This window comes from Carcharhinus amblyrhynchos, chromosome 21 (genome assembly GCF_965287045.1).
Source record: "Carcharhinus amblyrhynchos chromosome 21, sCarAmb.v2.hapA, whole genome shotgun sequence".
In the NCBI taxonomy this organism is placed as follows: domain Eukaryota; kingdom Metazoa; phylum Chordata; class Chondrichthyes; order Carcharhiniformes; family Carcharhinidae; genus Carcharhinus; species Carcharhinus amblyrhynchos.
The window spans coordinates 14,108,450-14,128,772 of NC_137344.1; the positions used below are offsets into that span (position 1 = coordinate 14,108,450).

General features: G+C 38.8%; 1 protein-coding gene across 2 annotated transcripts; it reads right to left on the bottom strand.

Moving 5' to 3' along the window:
* Positions 1 to 2,246: 2,246 nt before the first annotated feature.
* LOC145356659 (soluble calcium-activated nucleotidase 1-like) lies at positions 2,247 to 20,297 on the bottom strand. Of its 2 annotated transcripts, none has more exons than XM_080209521.1 (4): positions 20,212 to 20,297; positions 8,274 to 8,927; positions 5,595 to 5,798; positions 2,247 to 3,753 (listed from the first exon to the last, which is right to left on the bottom strand). In XM_080209521.1, exons 2-4 carry the CDS (start codon positions 8,905 to 8,907, stop codon positions 3,383 to 3,385), a joined length of 1,209 nt encoding a protein of 402 aa, XP_080065647.1. In that variant the 5' UTR covers positions 8,908 to 8,927; positions 20,212 to 20,297; the 3' UTR covers positions 2,247 to 3,382. The 2 variants fall into 2 exon arrangements, with proteins under 2 accessions (XP_080065647.1, XP_080065646.1); XM_080209520.1 differs by having other exon boundaries at positions 20,129 to 20,229.
* Positions 20,298 to 20,323: the final 26 nt, after the last annotated feature.

Sequence of the window (20,323 nt, forward strand, 5' to 3'; positions counted from 1 at the left end):
AAGGTAGACCAAGGGATGGAGGTGAGGAAAAACATTTCTTGACCCAAAGAGTGGTGAGATAGTGGAATTAATTACCACAGGAAGTAGCTGATGCCAAAACATTGAATGTATTCAAGAGGTGGCTAGATATCGCACTTGGGGCAAACGGGATCAAAGGTTATGGGGAAAAAGCAGGATTAGGCTTTGAGTTGATCAGCCATGATGGTAATGAATGGCGGAGCAGGCTCGAAGCACCCAATGACCTCCTCCTATCGCCAATGTGCTCTCCAAAGAATAATTTGTAGAAAAACAAAGAACAATCTTAATGATCAGTAGTTGTATGCCTACTGCTCACACTCATGAGGCCCAAGCCATTTGGAGATCAAGGCTTCAACTGCAGTCTGCGGCGACCAGCTGAGCGAATCCCACAGGTTCTGGGAGAGTGGGAAATCGGTCAGCATCCAAGTTAGGTTGGATGACAAGTCAAAGCCTGGGAGTGGAGGGAGAGACTTTGGACAGGCCAAAAGCCTATTCAGTTTTTTTTGTTGATCCATGAGAATATTTTCTGGGATGTTGTGGGAGTAGATTTCAGCAATCCCTGTAAGAGTTGCTCATCATTTATAAATGGGCAAATCACATATGGTTTAACCTCCACCCATTTGTATCCTGAAATTGCAAGCAGGGTTTAAGTAGGTCACACGTCTGGGCAACTGGTCTGGTATCATGGTCATTACATTACTGTGTTCATTGTAGCAGGTCATGCTAGAGGGCTCAGGCTTCTCACAATATTTACCAGAATTATACCAGGAGAGTATAGAAAATCTGGGATTCTTCTTGATTGAACAGAGAAGGTTAAGATAATTTTTATTTTAGAATTTTAATTTCAGATTTTTAGCATCTGTTGCATTTTGTTTTTCTTTAAAGTTAAGGGAAGCTTGAAAACAGCTGTACAAAATTGTCAGTAAGGAAAACCCGTTTCACCGGTCTGTAATCAGGATACAACTGACAACAGAGACGCGTAGCAAGTTATGATCTGAAATGTACTATCTGAAGCGGAAGCAATTACCAGGTATATAGTTGGAAAAATAACTATGCAGGCATACAGGTAAAGAGCAGAATACACACAACTTTATAAAATAATAACCCTTATACAAGATGAAACTCAGAGGGAAAACGAAGATCAAAACATATAGATGATAAGCTCAAATATGGCAACTTACCAGTCCTTTCCGATTTACTGATTCGAGAGGTATTCAATTTTGTTTCTAATTAACAAAATTACTGTCTTACAGGCCACAAAAATCTGGTGTGATTACTTAATAGATCAAATATATGTTCGCTAACAGCATAACAATTTCTAGACGTGGAAACTCACTCGATTATGAATGAATTGACATTCCTTTGCCAGCTTAAATGAACAACAACAACCAGAGTTTGGAATGTTGAAACCTCGCAGTTCGGTTGAAGATTTTATGAACAAAATACATAATTGACAAAGGCATTGTTTAAATACTTGGGTGATGTAATTCTATCATGGTGATACAGTGGATAGCACTGCTGCCTCACAATGCCAAGAACCCGGGTTTGATTCCCGGCTTGGATTACTGTCTGTGTGGAGTTTGCATGTCCTCCCTGCGTCTGCCTGGGTTTCCCCCTGGTGCTCCAGTTTCCTCCCACAGTCCGAAAGATGTGCTGGTTAGGTGCACTGGCCATGCTAAGTTTTCCCTCAGTATACCCGAACAGGTGTCGGAGTGTGCTGACTGGGGGATTTTCACAGTAACTTCATTGCAGTGTGAATGTAAGCCTACTTGTAACACTAAAAACAAATAAACTTGTAATGGGTCAGCGTAACTCCGGGAACGTCTTGCACATTGTTAACTGGGGGCTTCTCTACTACTGACAAAATTAGTTGCATTTTCTCCAAATCAGGCACAGTGATTAAATGGGATGTGCCTATATTGTTGTCTTTAGTACATTTCCCCCTTCCATCTTTATCTAAGCACGAAAGCAACTTGTAACCAGATATGGGACAAAACTTAGTTTTCATATGCCCTTTTCCACCATATGGTGCTAACGTTTCCCTGAAAGATAAATTACAAAGAGAATTCTGAGGGTAGAGTTTACCCTTTGGATGCAATCGACAATCCAGGCATAAACTGCACTCAAATTATCATTATTCGTCCAAAATGAAATTAGATTCCTGTTTCCACTCCCTTAGTTGCATAATCACAAAAGGAAAATCTTCAATAAAGCAAAATTGGGCAGCATTTTAGAATGTAATTGTTTATTGTTTCTCCTTGCTTTAAAAACATCCTTTAGTATATATATATATATGGCAATCTAGTGCAGTTTTATTGACATCTGAAAAGGTGTTCAGCACAAAAAGCAGTTTTATTACAATTTCTAGTCCACCTTCTAGCAAACCTTATTTTTAATAAGGTCATGAGAAATAGGAGCAGGAGTGGGCCATACAGCCCCTCACTGAAAAGGGACTTAAACAGTCAGATCCATTTCCCAGTTTCATTGGTGTATCCTAGTAAATTTCATAGTCAAATTAAAGTGGCACATGAGTGCAAAATCTGTTTGAAAGAGCTTGCAGATTGGTTGAAAATGAGCATAAATTAACAGAGACCTGCCACCGTGATTAGTTTGATCTGGGATTTGTGAACAGGGATGATTTAGCATGATTTGCTTTAAATCATCAATAAAAGATCATAAAAGCTGTATGCAACTTGCACTTGAAATTCAGCAAGCTTTTGCCAATTTTGAATGAACCTTGCTGTAAACACCAGTGAAATCCAGCAAAAACTCCACACCTGTATATGTCACTTTGCCTGCTCCCCCCAGCATGACACAGAGTAATTAATGAATTGCTGCTTAAAGATCAGTTGTGCCAGTCAAGTTTGGGATATCTTTTAGAAAGTCAGTGACATTGGCCAAATTCTACCCTGGTAGTTACTTTAGTATGCAACCCTTGTGAGATGACTGGTTTATAATACTTTCTAGTTCTCAGCTATGCAAATTCAGCAAGTGCAAAGTCAACAAGTTCATAAGCAAAATCGGTATTGATTTACATTTAAAGAAAAAGGCATACTTTTTTTTTGGACTGGGTTGTAGACTTTACACCACATAAGCATGAGACAACATCCCCAGAAATTGTTTTATCCAACAGATTAATTGTTTGATCAATGTTCGCAGGAAAGAAGAAAAGTGTGAATCTTGCAACACCTTGTATTCAGTTCCTTACATGTAAACATGAGGGAGGATATTACACAAGGACTTTACTTCAGGTTAATGGTGACCAAGAATCATTTTAACAGATAATACCAACACTGGAAACTGTCCTTCTGAATATTCTTGGAAACAGTAGTACTTGAATTCAGATCTGTGCACTTGTAATGGCTTATATAAATTCTATTCCTTCATATTTTATATCCCCCACTTTTGTTTCCTCTAAAAGGAAGCGTCCATCTAAAGTAAAAGCCATAATATAAGTCGCTACTTTCCCATTATCTTCCTCAGATTTCAGTGATACAATGATCTGATCGTCCGTATCTGGAACAAATTTAAAGGAAGAGAATCCGTGAGTAGGGTTAACCACTCCAATCTTGCTCACCAGGATCTCCTTAAAATCTTGAGTACTTTTAATAATGAGGTTTGTTCCCCTGTGCTCATCATCTTTCTCATTATAGCGCTCACTGCTTGCTCGCCGTGGCAGGAAAAACCAGCGCTGTAGTCGATCACTCCAGGCCGCAGATTCATGAATGAGGTATCCTATGTCGTGGAAAATGAAAAGGCTTAATTTTCAGTCAAGGTAAATCGTGATAACTCAAATTACACTGAATCCTTGGCTTTTAGCTTCTTGTATAAAATCTTCCCAAATTGCACTTACTTTAAAGCAGACATTTAACAAGAGAAAAACTGCACTTAGTTAATGAAATGTTAATTCTGATCGAAAAGAACATGGAATGCTAACAACTGATTCAGCATATTATAAAGTGCAGCTTAAAAAAAAGGCCTCCTGACTTCAGACTTGGTACGTTAATAGTACAAAAATACAATAAAACCATTGAGAATGCTAACAATGTAAACATAACTAAATTACATTATAATTGTAATAAATAGACCGAATCTTGATTTCAGTAGACTGGAAGCGATGGTGACAAAGGCAGCATCAGGTAATTGGCTCACAGCAGTATCAATGACCACACTGAAGTAGTCTGAAACTACACCATTCTGTTAGATTAAATCAAAATTACGTAGGTAATCGATAACTTCACCTTCTGAAAGCACATTATGATTACAAATTAAAGGCTTTGAAAATGGCACCTTTTAAATGAAAGCCAATAATCACTGGTATTATTTGCATTCTCTTAAACCTTATTTTAAAAGCCTTGGTACGTCGTGGTTAATCAATAAAAATTAATGTTTTTGGTTATCTGGTTAACTGGTCATCCAATTAACTGATTGGTGTAATTCCAAACTGATTATCCAGTTCATTAACTGTGTTACAGTTCCAGGTGTATTTGGCATGGTCCTTACATTAAAATATAATTCCAAGTTGTATACTTGCAGTATATCCAAGATAGCATGTGCCAATAAATCTAGGCCAGCAATGCCAATGGCAATGTTCTAAAAGGTTTCCTCTTGGCAAAAAAAATTGCATTGTACTCTATAATTAAAGAAAATCAGAATCTGATTTTTAAAAGCAAAGTAATTAATTGCTTAAGTAGTAGGATTGGCTAATATTTTATTACCAAACTAAATGCATTGCTGCAATAGAATCCATTGGCTCTGACAGTACCATATGCCAGAGCTCTAAAGAAGAAAGTTGAGGGTTATGGTGAACACTTGTTACAAATTTAAGTCTGACAATATTACAAAAGTAAGATTACACACAAAAATATGTTTAAGTGTAGCCATGTACAACAATCCGATTTCTGGATTGTTCTTCCAGAGAAAAGTGGATCCTCTATATCTTGTCTTCGTTAAGGCTAGCACTAAGTTCCAGACAGTTAAAAAGGATTTTCATGGAAGAATCATAGAATCCCTTCATTGCAGAACGAGGCCATTTAGCCCATCGAGTCTACACCTACCACAATCCCACCCAGACCGTAAGAGCGTAACTCCACATATTTACTCTGCTAATCCCTTGACACTTGCATCAATTTAGCTTGGTCAATCAATCTAATCCATACATCTTTGGACTGTGGAAAGAAACCGGAGCACATAGAGGAAACCCACACAGACATGGGGAGAACATGCAAACTCCACACACACCTGAAGCAAGAATTGAACCTAGGTCCCTGCTCAGTTAGCATTGAGGTAGCAGTACTAATCATGATGCCACCAAACCACTCCATGTAGGTTGAGCGGGGCTAAAGAAAACTGCAGGTGTTTTTTTTTAGCTAAATCAATGGGAGCAATGGGAGAGTGGCAGTAGAGTAAGAGGAGGAAAGGATCACGATCATATAATTAGGGTAATCAGTGTCACTAAAACACTAAAAACTGCACTGGGGCATTCACCTGCGTAATTTTGTTACTCATGTATAATGCAAGTTTTCTTCAAGCACATGCAATAACAAAGCACCTTCCTTTCTCCAACAGTTTCTTACCTGGGGCTTTGATTCCAGCAGCTGTGCGGAGTGCATTGTAGTGAGACACCCAGTTTTCATGATTTACATCACCTTTGTAACCAATAACTTTCACCCACTCTGGGTTTTCATTGACTACTTCTCCCGTGGTGGTAGTCCACTCCTTACCAAGTCCACCCACATAAAGGTGCTCGTCTTTTACTGCCAACCATTCAGCTTTGAAACCTTAAGAAATAGCAGAAGAAAGTAGTCTGAGTGAAGGTATTCCATAATAATGTAATGGGATGAAGGGCACACATCTGAAACATCAGCTAGTCCTTTTCTTTTACAACAACTGACTGACCTGCATATATCCAACACATTCTGTTTTTTTGTGTAATGCAGATACATCACAGCACTGATATAATGAAGTAAACTAGCAAGCAACTAAAATATACATATTCAATACCAAGGAACGATTATCCTGCACTTGAGGATTCACTCAGGTTATTTACCTTTAGTAGTTGTAAACAGCTGCTGTGCTTGCCGTTCCATCCACTGTTTCAACAGTACTATCCTTACACAGCTACAACAGGAAAGCTTTGGTTTCAACATGTTCAACAAAATGCCTCAAATAACAATTCTTAAACGTCTCCCATGGAGCTGTACAGAATAAACTCTTCTGTACTCCTTTCTCCACAATATTTTAAATTTATTACAACAACTTTTTTTGTATAGATTAAACCGTTTGGTAGATAATAGCTATAATTTGCCAGCCGTTCATCACGGCGGGATTCTCTGTTCCCACCGGCAGTGCACTCCTTGCTGCAGGTTTCCCAGTGGCATGGAGTGGCTTCAATGGGAATTTCTGTTGACAGTGGCAGGACCAGAGAATCCCACCATCAGCAAACAATACGTCACCTTAAGACACCGAGAAAAAGGCTTAGGAGAGGAGAGGCCAGAAAATCTTGCCCATAAAATTTCAACGTCTTGGGGAAGTGATTTTGGGGACTGAGAGCGTGAAGGGAGAAAACATTATACACTTAAGAGTAAAATTCTAAACCCAAGACAATGGCAATGACAATAATTAAGAAGGGGAATATAAAGCACAAGAGCATAGGTCAAGTCACCATAGTGTGATAATACTGTGCCTTTAAGAAATGAATTTTTATCATGTGTCTTGTGAGGGGTGTTTAAAATTCAGCTCTGTTTATGGTGCCAATTCATCTGTTCCAGGCAGCCCATATGCTGAGAGTGCAAATGAATAATCAATCCTTGATAATAAGATCTTTGTTTTAGCCTGAACTCATACATTTTTTGCTTATTTTTATTTTTTCTCCTGGAGTTTTGGAGTAGGGTTTAATTAGGTTGATTTACAAGAGGCAGAGTCATGTGACTGAGCAGAGCTAAGCTTGCAGAGATAAGCAGGAGATTTTACTTGGGTGTGCAAGAAGGGTTTCTCTCTCGCTGTCTGGAGGCTGCTGTTTGAGTGTCAGAACAGTAAGAAGTCTCACAACACCAGCTTAAAGTCCACCAGGTTAATGTGGTAGTAAAAGCCACTAGCTTTTGGAGTGCTGCTCCTTCATTGGGTAAGTGCACTTACCTGACGAAGGAGCAGTGCTCTGAAAGCTAGTGGCTTTTACTACCAAATAAACCTGATGGACTTTAACCTGGTGTTGTGAGACTTCTTACTGTGTTTAATCTAGTCCAGCACCGGCATCTCCACATCACGAGTGTCAGAAGACCGATGTCTCTCTGTACATCTCTCTCTGGAAGTCTTCAAATGCTCTAGGGACTGTTAATAAGTAAAAGTAGGCAAGCCTGTGTTGTTTGCGAACAGATTTTTGAATAGGAGTTTGATCTATGAGGAATATTGCTTAAGTTGGAACTAATACAGGTAGGTTAACAGTTAAAAATTGTGAGCAGTTTTAGGCTCCTTATTGGAGGAAGGATGTTCTTGCTATAGAGGAAGTGGAATAAAGGTCTACCAGACTTAATCCTGGGATGGTAGGCACTGAAGTACGAGGAAAGATTGCGTCGTTAGGATTATATTCACTGGCGTTCAGAAGAATGAGTGGGGGGATCTCATGGAAACCTATAAAAGTCTAACTGGACAGGGTAGATGCCAGAAGCATGTGATGGCAAGAGTGTTCAGAAACAGGGGTTACGGTCTATGGGTATGGGGTAAATCATTTAGGACTGAGATCAGGAGAAATTTCTTCATCCTAGACATGGTGAGCCTGTGGAATTGTCCAGCACTGAGGCCAAAACATTGCTTGTTTACAAGGAGTTGATGTAGCTCTTAGGGCTAAAGGGATCAAACAATATGGGGAGAAAGTAGGAATAGTTAATGGGATCACATGATACAGAAGGAAAAAGTGAGAACAGGTTACAGAATTGGATGGTCAGCCATGGTCATAATGAATGGTGGAGCAGGCTTGAAGGGCCAAGGGGCCTACTTCTGTTCCTGTTTTCTATGTTCCTATGGATTGGAAGCAGATCACCTTGCCATTCTTTAAGAGGGTCAAAAAATGTTACAGTAATTAACATGCATATAAATAACACTTTTGGTTTAACAGGATAATAAAATGTGTTTAATTATCCCAGAATTTACTACCAGTAAAAGCTATAATAATTTAAAGTGATTGACAAACTACAATATTCCATAGGACCATAGAAATTACTTTTGCAAACTAAAAATAAAACAAATTACTATAGTACCTTTCTCAACAGTTCCATCTCCATCGGATAGAATTACCCAAGGGACTGCCTTATCGCCATCAATATCATATACCACTCCTGTCCTATCATCCACAGTGTAAAGCTTTCCATTAAATGCTATGAGTTCTGACAACTCCATGCCACGTCCCTTTTCTGACAAATGTGTTTTGAGAATGGACACGTTTTTGTCCCATTCCAGAGTCACTTTGTCACCACTGTTTGATAATATCAAGTATCCTTTCTTTAAGTAACTAAACCAAGTGTCACTGTTCAGTTCATTCTTTGAGTTGGTGTCCAGGTCAGCGATCAGCCCAATACGGTATCGGATACCTTCCAGGGTCTTCTGTGGGGGCGAAAGAGGATAAGTGTCATTGTATCTATCCCTTGGAAAATTATCAATCTGCCAGTTGTGGACATTTCGTGGATGAGGACTAGTTGGGGAACTCTTGTGAAAATATAGCACGTATATTACGAAGAGAGCTAGAGCAGCTCCTAGTATAGTCTTCCATTTCAGGTGAAAACGTGAATCTCTTGCTTTTGTCATGGAAGCTATAACAGGAAGACCACCAATAGATATGTGAAGGGAGCTCATAGAATCATTTCCATTGGATAAACCATAAAGGTGTACAGGCATGAAGCTGCAGCAGAAGAAACCTACATGAAAGAAAAACAAGGATTAAACAAAATACTTTCAGAAACATTGCAGTCAAAAAGTGTGAAGAATATCTTGTAGAATGGTTATAAGTGATAATTGTATATAATTTCAGCACAATTATAGTATTCAAAACAAAAAGACATTGCTATCATGGTTTCAATGCAAATAAGTTACTTTTACGATAATTGGCACTACTGTATGTCACAAATGGAAATCTTTACCTCATAGCATAAGACTATAATAAAACAAAGATGATATGCATGTTAATCCAAACAGCAGCAACTACAATCAGGTTATTTGAAACATCCTAAAGGGCTTTACACTTCAGTTGACACTGAAGCAAAGCCTAACATTATCCAACATGCTCAAATGCAAAATATAATATTCTAAAGTAAAGATCATTTATTTATAAATAAACTTAAGTTTAGACAATTATATTTTTATAATTATAATTTTCTTGACCTTCCACAAGAACACTTACATTTATGACTACTATAAATTGCTTAACACACTCTTTCCTGCTCACCCTATATCTTCTCTTGTTCTGATTGGTCTTGCACAACAAAAGTAAAAGTGAACGCTTCACTGTAAAAGTCGCATTGAATTTCGGAATCTAATCCAACATGTGGTGTGAAGTATGAACAGCAACAGTAGCAACACTTGACTCACCCAACGAGAACTCCTCTCTAATCCTGCCTTGATATTAGCCCATTGATCAGCTCTTACTACTTTTAGCCAGTTTGTTAACCATAACTTTAACTACAAATATATATGTTAAAAGACTCCAAATTATTTTAAACATTTTATTAGGCATATACGGTTTACTACAATCAACTTAAGTTGTCATTTTCTCCAACGACAAGGAGGTTGGAGTTGCTATTTATTAGGTTGCTGCACAGATAAACCCTCAACATCACCTCAGATTATCCTCAAACTTATTCCAACTAAATGATTCAATTATTTTGCTTGGACTAGATGTTTGGATGCTTGCATCTGTTTTGTCACTCTTTTTGAATTAGGACATTAGCTTGATTACAATCTATTGTGATTTCCCCCGTGTTCATTGGCTCTATTAAAAGCTGGTCAGCACTTTGTAAATCTCCTTGCTAGTTTCAACATTTTAAGTGAAGTATCATGTAAACCTGGGGAAGTATGTGATGTATATATATTTTTTGCAGGCCACGTTATAACTTCCCCAATGAATGTATTGAGAAAGTGGTCATTCAGAATATTCATTATCACTCATTTAACAGATTCAAGTATATTTGCATCTTTCAGTATTTTCACTTCTGTTCTTGATGTTGTGTTATTGAAACCTTTTACTTGTCTATTTTGCATATATAGTTGTGTTTTTTCAACATCTTAGTTCCTCTTCTGATCAGCCTTTTAACTTGTTTCTACACAATCTGACATTACTCAGCAGCTGCTTTCTCATTTCTCACTGAAGGATTTTTGGAGGTCACTTTTCCATTATTTTACTTTTGATTTGATTGTTACCCATTTAGGATCATACTTGTTTAACCTGATCTTTAGATTTTAGAAGCAACCAAACTTGCCCAGCTGCTTCTTCAGTACACCTCGGTAAATCCAGTTCACATTCTATCTCAGTGGAGTCCCAGCAATACCTTTAATTTCTCATTCAAGCTTTTCCAAATAACGTTACAGACACAGGTTTCATTTTAGACTGCATTAGGAAACATTAAAGTATTGTCCTGTCTTGTTCAGGAAACAAGAAAGATTCAAATGTTTAGATTATTTACTTGTGACGCATTATATCCTTAAAGGTGTGGCATTTACTTTCTACCGAAATGCTACAAACCACTTCCTCAAATCCATTTATCTCAATTTACACTCACCTATTTGCATTTACCCTTCTAAAAATCATAAACCAAGCTCCTGGTCTCTCACATTACTGAGTCCCAGATAATGGCAAACTTAATTGCCCTGGAGGTGCAGGGCTGCCATGATTTCCATTTAAAAAAAAAGTATATGTTATTTCTTTACCTAGACAGGGTAAGTTAAGATATGTAGTAATGCATTATATTTATCAATACTTACTTGTATTTCCTCATTTAAATTATGCTGAATAAAGTATTTCAAGTAACTAAAAATTCAAGCTAACGAGAGTAATTCTTCCCAAAGCTTTATTCCCTCGATTTAAATTAATTTACCTTCCAGTTGTTCACGAGATAAGTGATCAGCACTTTTTCTCAGCTTCTGGAATACATAATTGCCCCAAATATTGACACAGATTCTATCTTCTCGGTTCATTGATGCTTCAGATGTTCCCACATTTATAAATCTTGTACAATGGCCTCCCAGTTCTATTGTTATTCCTACTTCTTTCAGTGTTTATATATAAAGCACCTAAAGTTTATTTATTCATCACAAGTAGTGTTATATTAACACTGCAATGAAGTTACAGTGAAAATCTTTTAGTCACCACACTCCGGCGCCTGTTCGGATACACTGAGGGAGAATTTGGCATGGCCAATTGACCTAACCTGCACATCTTTGGACTGTGGGAGGAAACCGGAGCACCCGGAGGAAATCCATGCAGACACAGAAAGAATGTGCAAACTCCACACAAACAGTGACCCAAGCTGGGAAATGAATCCCTGTCCCTGGAGCTGAGAGACAGCAGTGCTAATCACTGTGCAACCTTACTGTAGATTTAGCAGAGAGCTGAAGATATATTTCTGTAACTTTGAAGCACAAATGGAATTCTTTGAAGAATAAATTCACACTCAAACAATCACAGAGATACCTTTTTACCATTTCTAGCACTTGGGTAAATGGTTCCTTGACATTTTTACACTAAAGGCGCTTGGAAGTTTGCAAACTTACAAAACCTTAGGAAGTAACCAATTAAAATTGACCAGTTTAATTAGTCAAACAAAAACTTTTTGACGAAATTAATTTTCAATTTAAAAATAATTATTAGAATTCAAATTGTTTGTCCATATTCCAGCTGAACAGAAAACCTGGGTTTGCAGTGAAACCTGATGGAGGTTTGTATTGGAAAAGATTAATTTTCAAGATAGTTTTTATGGCTCGTGAAATCCAATTGTCTTTGAAATATTTTTGAAATTAATCAAGCATCTATATTATGGTTGGTTTTGCTTTTTGAATTCCTAGTATAAATCTGCAAGTATTCTAAGAATCCACTCTAATTTTGGGGAGGAAACTAAACTTAGAACATATATGAATTTTTTCAGTGTATTCTAGTATGTTGACTTTTGACGTCCAATGCCTTTAACTTAAGCTTCTTATCATAGTATTGAAGTGTGTATACAGCCTTGCCCCTCCCAGCACTGTAACTTCCTGCAGCTCTACAACCATAAAAATTATTTGTAATCTTGCTTACTGTGCATTGTCCAACTTGTCGTCCCCCCATTGGTGGCTGAGCCTTTAACACAATTATTCAGACACACCTTAAATAAAGAATGCTTCTGTTGCCACACTTCTCTAGTAGAGGACAAAGGTTGTCAATTGTATGATGGCTAGAACCAACCAAACTTGATCAGCTGCTTCTTCAGCACACATTTGCAAATCCAGTTCACATTCCACCAGGATGGAGCTCCTGTGATACCTTTAATTTCTCATTCAAGCTTTTCCAAGTAATGTTAAAGACACAGGTCTCATTCTCGGATGTATTAGCAAACATTAAAATATTGTCCTGTCTTGTTCAGAAAACAAGGAAGATTCAAATTTTCATGCACTTTTTTTTGAACTGCAATTTCCACTTCTGGTTGGGGTCTGATGGAGAATTGGGTGGGAATGGAAAATGCTTAGAGCGAAGGACAAAAACTGCAAATGGTGCTACTATTCAAATATCAGAACAGAAAATAAAAGTGCCAATGTGACTGACTATGACTTCTACAATAAAAACTGGTGATCTTGACAATTTTTAAACTTTCCAGTATCAATGCAGATAAAATTTGCTATGCCTATTACTATTTAATAATGTATTCTTTGTAATCCTGTGAAAGCACAACAAGACCCAAGTGTACTTCAAAATCTTTCCAATATGCATATAAATTGTGAAAAATTTCTGTTGAGCATCATGAGTAATTCATATATGCTTGGTAACCAGTAATTTCAATGAAGGCAGTGTTCAGCTACTTCAATTTTAAAATATATTATCCGCTCACTTCATGAATTAATCAAAATATTGCATTGCATTGTTTAATTTTTCTCTGGCACGAGTTTGAACCTGGCACATTGCAAATGGTTTTGCCCTTTTCAGCAAATTTCCATTCTTTTATGAGCTGATCTTACCAGATGTTAATTCTCTATGTAACTGCTTGCAGCTCAAGTAGAAGAAGTGAAAATAACTTTGAGGATTAGAGGCCCAGAAGAAATTAACTGATGGCTCAACACCTTATATATTGAGGGTAAAATAACTTTATGATAGTTTTAGACAGTTAAAGAAAACGCTGCATGAATTACTGTATATAGTTACGCAGAGCCATAACAGTCAAGCATCATGACTCAAGTTAGATCATTAGCCTTGGCATCAGATACATTGATATAGAAAAAACAGTATTCAAGTATAATAGTAAAGTGTTCACGATATATTCAAGGCACCAGTTTCTAAAAACATAAGAAGGTGCTTTAGAATCAGTGACACATACAGTTTAGACGAGCACTGCCTTCAGATCTAAACAAGCAAACTACAGATATTACCACGTGTGGCTGTTTGCCAGACAGTATCGACTTACAGAAAAAAAACCACTTCAGCAGACTATACCTGTCTACAAATAAGACACGGATTTCTCTAACACCACATTTACCCAAAAGCAACTAATAAAGAGCTCATTATTCACTACTCCAGCGGGGTTTCAGCTTCAACATTTGATTTTTTTTAAATAAATGCTTTAGTTGTGAGCTCTTTGCTTCTCCCTATGCCACAACTATGATCATGAACTTACTTTGGGAGGCTCATATAAGGAAACTTGCATTCTAATGGTTTCACTAAGCACTTGTACGTTACCTCAATTTTTCTATTTAAAATTATTGAAAATAACAGTAATACATTTACTAAAATATGCCTAATCTGAGAATAATAGCTAATGATATATTCACTGGTTAAATGGATGGCTGGTTTGTGATGCAGAGTGATGCCAAAGCGCGAGTTTAATTCCCATACCAGCTGAGGTTATTCATAAAGGCTCGCCTTCTCAATCTTGTCCCTCGCCTGAGGTGTGGTGATCCTCTGGTTAAATCACCACTAGTTAGCTTTTCCCCTCAAAGGGGATGGACACTGATGGTCATCTGGAACTATGGCAAATTTACTTTACTCTTTGTTCAACTATACAACATCTAGTACAGCTAACTTAATCTCTGGGTGTTGAGGTGTTACCATTCTGCTTATGTTATGGGCAATATAGGCAGAATGTGGCAACATTGCATATGGGCAACGGTCAACAAAATATACAATGGCCTATCACCGCTCTGGGTGAAGAATATCACTTAAGAATATCCTTCCGTTGAGGGATTCACTTAACCACTCTCTTATTTGGAAAAAAACTTCCTCTTTATTCTTATATTTTTGCTAGTTTACTTTCAATCTACTTTTTCTCTCTTTACAAATTTGTAGACATAGATTTTTGGCAGCTGTAACAAGTGAAGGAGAACTGGAGAAGAATTTATTCTATTTTTGCAGACTTATTGTTAGCATTGTTTGGTGAGCAATTTTAGGACCTAACCTGGAAAAATTTGAGACTGATGATATAACCTATGGAGATATATATGTCACTTAAAGTGATGACGGTAGATAGGCATTGACAAACATTCAAGGAGTACAAGGGTGACCTCCAACAATTGTTTATTCATACCTGTTGCCAAAACTAAAATTGGAATGGTGGCCAAACAAGAGAAATTAGAGATAGCATTAGCTCTAAGATATGGGTTAGGTGGATTGGCCGTGCTGAATTGCCCCTTAGTGTCGGGGGACTAGCTAGGGTAAATGCATGGGGTTACAGGGTTAGGGCCTGGGTGAGATTGTGGTTGGTGCAGACTTGAAGGGCCGAATAGCCTCCTTCTGCACTGTAGGGATTCTGAGAGACTTCTATGAGAAACCAATAACAATTATTTTATTCTTATATGTAGAGTCAGGCTCCAGTTCAAATCTACCGATTTGCTTTATTTCTTCTGAAGATTGGGGATAGCTAAAGAGATGCGAACTGTTTACTGACAATGGACCCATTAGCACAAGAAAAAATTAATGGTTGGAGACACAAAATTTTAATTATGTTCAGCTAACTAAATTTAACTCAAATAGCCAGGCAAATGGGACGTAGTGAATCAAAATCCCTGTAGTGCAGAAGGTGGCCATTTGGTCCATCACGTCTGCACCGACTCTCCAACACAGCATAGTACCCAGACGCTATCTCTGTAACCCCAAGTAACTCACCCTACTAATCCCCCTAACTTACACTTCTTGGGACACTAAGGGGTCAATCAACATGGTCAATCAACCTAACCTGCACATCTTTGGACTGTGGGAGAAAATCGGAATACCCGGAGGACACCCATGCAGATATGGGGAAAATGTGCAAACTCCACACAGATAGTCACCCAAGGCCAGGTCCTTGCTGCTGCCAGGCACTTGTGCTAACCACTGTGCTGCAGAAACTAGAAACGTTAGATAGAATCTGAATAAACAAAATAAAGGAAATTAGAGAATAACGGACACCTTTTTTATTCATTCATGGAATGTGAGATTCAGTGGCAAAGCCAGCATTTATTCCCCTTTGGAAATCACTAGTGAGCCACCGCTGCAGTCCAAGTGGTGTTGGAACACCCATAGCGCTGGTAAGAGAATTCTAGAATTTTGACCCCATGACAGTGAAAGAACTACAATATACTTCCACGTCACAATGGTTTGTGACTTTGAGGGAAGCTTGCAGAGCATGGTGCCTTCTTGCTTGTTCTTATAGGTGGTAGAGATTTGGAAGGTGTGGTTAAAGAAGAGTTGACAAGTTACTGCAGTGCATCTTGTACTGCCATAACTGCTGCTATGGTGCACTGGTAACGGGTGAGATCTCAATCAAGCTGAAAGATCAGAAATTATTACAAAAACTGCAAATGGTTGCAACCAATCAAGTGTATCGGAGTGAACACATTCAGCAAAAATCTATTTGCAGGGAATGGAGACTCTCTGTTCGATCCCATGCATGAGGAATGGTTGCTGCCAAGGTTCAGTGGACCCTTGTCTAGAAGGCTGTTGTCTATTCTCTGACTTACTAATAAATAATTTAATGTTGGTGTTACCCTTTGTATATTTGAAAAGTTTGATGAAATGCTCTTTTACAAAGTCTATTTATTCTTCACCATCTAACCACATCTATTGTTCTTTTCAATTCAACAATACATAAGCACTAAACAAGCCCACTTTTCTCTCTAATCAAATAAATGCCAATACAATAAATCTCAGTCAGAAATTTCCAACATTTCATTGAGAAAATAATTAATTGCTTTGAAAAATTATGTCTTCTAGTTTAAGAATCTACACTGAACTCAATGACCTTACTTTTTACCACCATTTTAATGGAGATGAATTGAGTGAGAATATTATGCACCAAGTTGCTCGCAGTGACGTTGAGCCCAGGTTCATTAAGCTTCTTCCCTGGGGAGCTTGTTGTTGATCAGTAAAAGCTTTTTAGTTTAAGTATGAATCATCAATTGATTATTTAAAAGGTCTTCCTTTGTCTATGCCTTCTGGGCCACACTCAGAACGCAGGTGGACCGCACGTGGCCCTGGGCCACAGATCTCCCATCACTGTCTTAAAGACCAAGTCATTAAATATATTCAAGCCTGAGATAGTCAGACTTGAAGATCAGCCATAATCTTGGTGAATGATAGAGCAGGCTCAAGGAGGCATATGACCTATCCCTGCTCCTATTTCCGATATTCTTTTGTGTAATAGTAACTAATATAACTTTCCCCTCCCATTTTCTATCTCATTCCTGATCCCCACGCCACAACTCAGGCCCAAGTACCCCCGCTTGGAAACCAGTTAAACATTAATGGATTACAATTAGTCAAATTCTTGGTTCAATTGCTTCAACCACTGCTACACAAATATCAAAAATGCCTGCCGTTCTATTGTCCACCCACACTTTGGTAAATCAGACCACAAGGTCCTGCTCCCGGCTTACAAGCAAAAACTCAAATGGGAGAATCCTTCAAACAAAGTCATGCAATGTTGCTCTAAGGAATCAGATGATCCCCTGTGAGACTGCTTAGAGTCAGTAGACTTGTCAGCACTTAAAAGCTCTGTGACCAGCCTGCATGACTACGCCAGTACTAACTGACTTCATTAGTAAGTGTGTAGAAGACCATGTTTCCCACAGGGAAACCATGGATGCACAGGGATATCCACTGCCTGCTGAAGTCCAGGTCTGAGGTGTTCAAGTCAAATGACCCTGACCTATACAAGAAAGCCAGATATGATCTACTGAGATCCAACAAATATGCCAAAAGACAGTACCAGACCAAGCTAGGAACTCAGGCTAACTGTACAGACTCCTACCAACTATGACAAGGCAAGACTCTCACCAACTTTTATAGATGCACCATAGAAAGCATCTCTTCTGATTGTATCTCGGCTTGATACGGCTCCTGCTTTGTCTAAGACCGCAATAAACTACAAACGGTTGTCAACAAAGTCTAATCCATCACTCAAACCAGCCTTCCATCCATTGACTATCTACACTTCCCACTGCCTCGGAAAAGCAGCCTGCATAATCAAGGGTCTCATGTACCCCGGACATACTCTCTTCCACCTTTTTCCATTGGAAAAAAGGTACAAACATCTAAGGACATGTACTTACCAACAGAAAAACAGCTTCTTCCCTGCTGCCTTCAGACAATTGAATGGACTTACCTCGCATTAAGTTGATCTTTCTCTATTTCCTACCTTTGACTGTAACATTACTCTCTCCTTTCCTTGCCTATGTATGGTATGCTTTGTCTGTATAGCATGCAAGAAACAATACTTTTCACTGTATACAAAAACATGACAATAATAACTCAAATCCTTTAAAATTGATGTGAATTCCTTTGACCAATGTTGCCAGGAGATTTAATCACTACATATGAACCAAGTTGAAGCATGCTGAAATCTTGGCATTACGAATTGGCTAACTGATCCAATTCCTTACTTTGAAGTTTCACTGGGCAAAGTTTGAACAACTGATCCTAGCTCTGGTAGGCCACCAGCCAATTTCTCAGAAGCTTTAGTTTGGTTTTCACTTAAACTTTAGCTCAGATGTTGAAGCTGCAGCAACACAGGTGGATATTTGTGAACAGCACTTCCTACAAGATAGTTCCCTGGACAAACATGACTCCAAGTGGCTTACAATAAATGGTCATAAAATTAACAAAGGAAACAACCTTGTTACAACTTGTCTCAGGTATCTCATATTAGTAATTTCCCAAATTCTTGTGGAAGGCTTAACGAATCAGGATGTTGTAATTAGGATTGTGTTGGGAGAAAACAACATAGTTTTAAACTAAACACTAAGTGAACAGTCTCCCAAAAATCAGAGAAATAATGTTCAAATTACTGTAAATAATTCCAACCATCAACAATAGGCTGCTCAACTGTTGCTGGGAATGGAGTTACTCAATCCACTGTTAAGGGCCACTTAAATGGTTGAAGGTCAGAATGGTTGCATATCAACCTTAGTCATTTCATAGCATATCAACCCTGATTGATAAAATGAAATTAAATGTACCCATGTTGAGAAACATTAACATTTTAGCTTTCTCACAGATGCATCCCAGATTTCTCATAGATGCATGACAGCTTAAGTTACAATCCTTTACTAGTGTCATTAAAATGGGCTACAATATAATTGGAATGATACTCATGTATGGAAATGTTACATTTTCCACTTTGCTCTGATGCACAATCAATTTTTAGTTCAGATGCACACCTCCCCTGATTTGGACAGGGAACGGGAGAAATATAGAGAAATAAAAGTGAGTAAGATTGATTGAGATTCATTTCAGTTAGTATGAACCACAATATGACGACAGCAAAATAACTCAGTAGTTACCAAGCTACAGAAGCCTACTAACATCTCCACAGGCTATAAGAAGTTGACAAGAAATTGAGTCCTCCCAGAGGCACCCACAGTCCAAATCAAAAAGTGTAGTTTACTTATAGGTAGCCAACTGTTACAGTCACCATACATATTACTTTTAAACTTCAAATCATATTTAAATATACAGAAATTTACACAGTGAGACCAATCATAAGAGAATCACAATTAAAATCTATGCCCAGTATTGGATACCCACTCTTACAGGAAATAGATTTATTTTAGTCCATAATATATGCCCCAATTTCCAACAGGAAACATCACTAAGGTTTAGTAACTGAATAAAATTGTACTCTTCCTAAATTCAAAAGGAAAGGACATGGTTGCACAAAGATTGCACAATATGGAATGGGGGGGGGGTGCAGGCAGAGAAGACTGATTTCAAACAGGTCAGATTGGGTGCAAAACTATGTCACAAATTGTGGTAGGTGCCATGGGTTTACGGGGTCTGTGGGTGTAATAATGATTGATAATATGGGCATCATCACAGTGGCACAGTGGTTAGCACCGCTGCCAGAGCACCAGGGACTTAGGTTTGATTTCCAGCTTGGGTTCACTGTCTGTGTGGAGTCTGCATGTTCTCTCCGTGTCTGCGTGTCTCCCCCATTTCCTCCGGGGGCTCCAGTTTCGTCCCACAGTCTGAAAGATGTGCCAGTTGGCCATGCTAAATTGCTCTGATATGTCTGAGGGACCAGCTTGGGTAAATGTATGGGGATAGGGCCTGGGTGGGATTGTGGGCAGTGCAGACTTGATGGGCCGAATGGCCTCCTGTGCACTGTTTCTACGATGATCAGATGTTCGTGCCTTCATAGACCACCTCATATTCCTTTGATCATTAACCTGATCTGTCAACTGCAGTGACACAGGAGTTGGGCCAGACCATAGATAAGATTTTTTACAGCTGGACTTCCTGATAGAAGCAGTCCTTGTTCTTCATGGGCACAGCACTGGTTCCGGGAGGGAGAGGGTGGAGGGGGTCCAGCGCCCTGGTAATGCCGACCGGTCTCCACCATGGCATGGAACCCTCGCCCTGCGGAAAACACCAGGGAATCCAGAGAGCCATTCCGGAGCTGGTAACACTTACCGAGCCAAGCGTCGCCACCGTTCCAGGGTTCTCGCTCTCACATTACAGCCAGGGAGTGGAGAGCTGCCACACCACTCACTCACCTGTGAACTTCCGCTGGGAGACAACAGCCCCGCCCCCCTCATTCCCACATCGCTGCCAGGAGAGGAGGGGATGGGGGAAACGAATGGCGCAGACTCAACCGCACCGCTACAA

Excerpts from the sequence above, each read along its gene's own strand:
- LOC145356659 (XM_080209521.1), bottom strand. The coding sequence starts at position 8,907 with ATGCCTGTACACCTTTATGGTTTATCCAATGGAAATGATTCTATGAGC. Across the intron at positions 5,799-8,273 it reads AGATGGAACTGTTGAGAAAG|GTTTCAAAGCTGAATGGTTG; the intron begins GTACTATAGTAA and ends CTATTTCTTAAG. Across the intron at positions 3,754-5,594 it reads TGCTGGAATCAAAGCCCCAG|GATACCTCATTCATGAATCT; the intron begins GTAAGAAACTGT and ends TCCACGACATAG.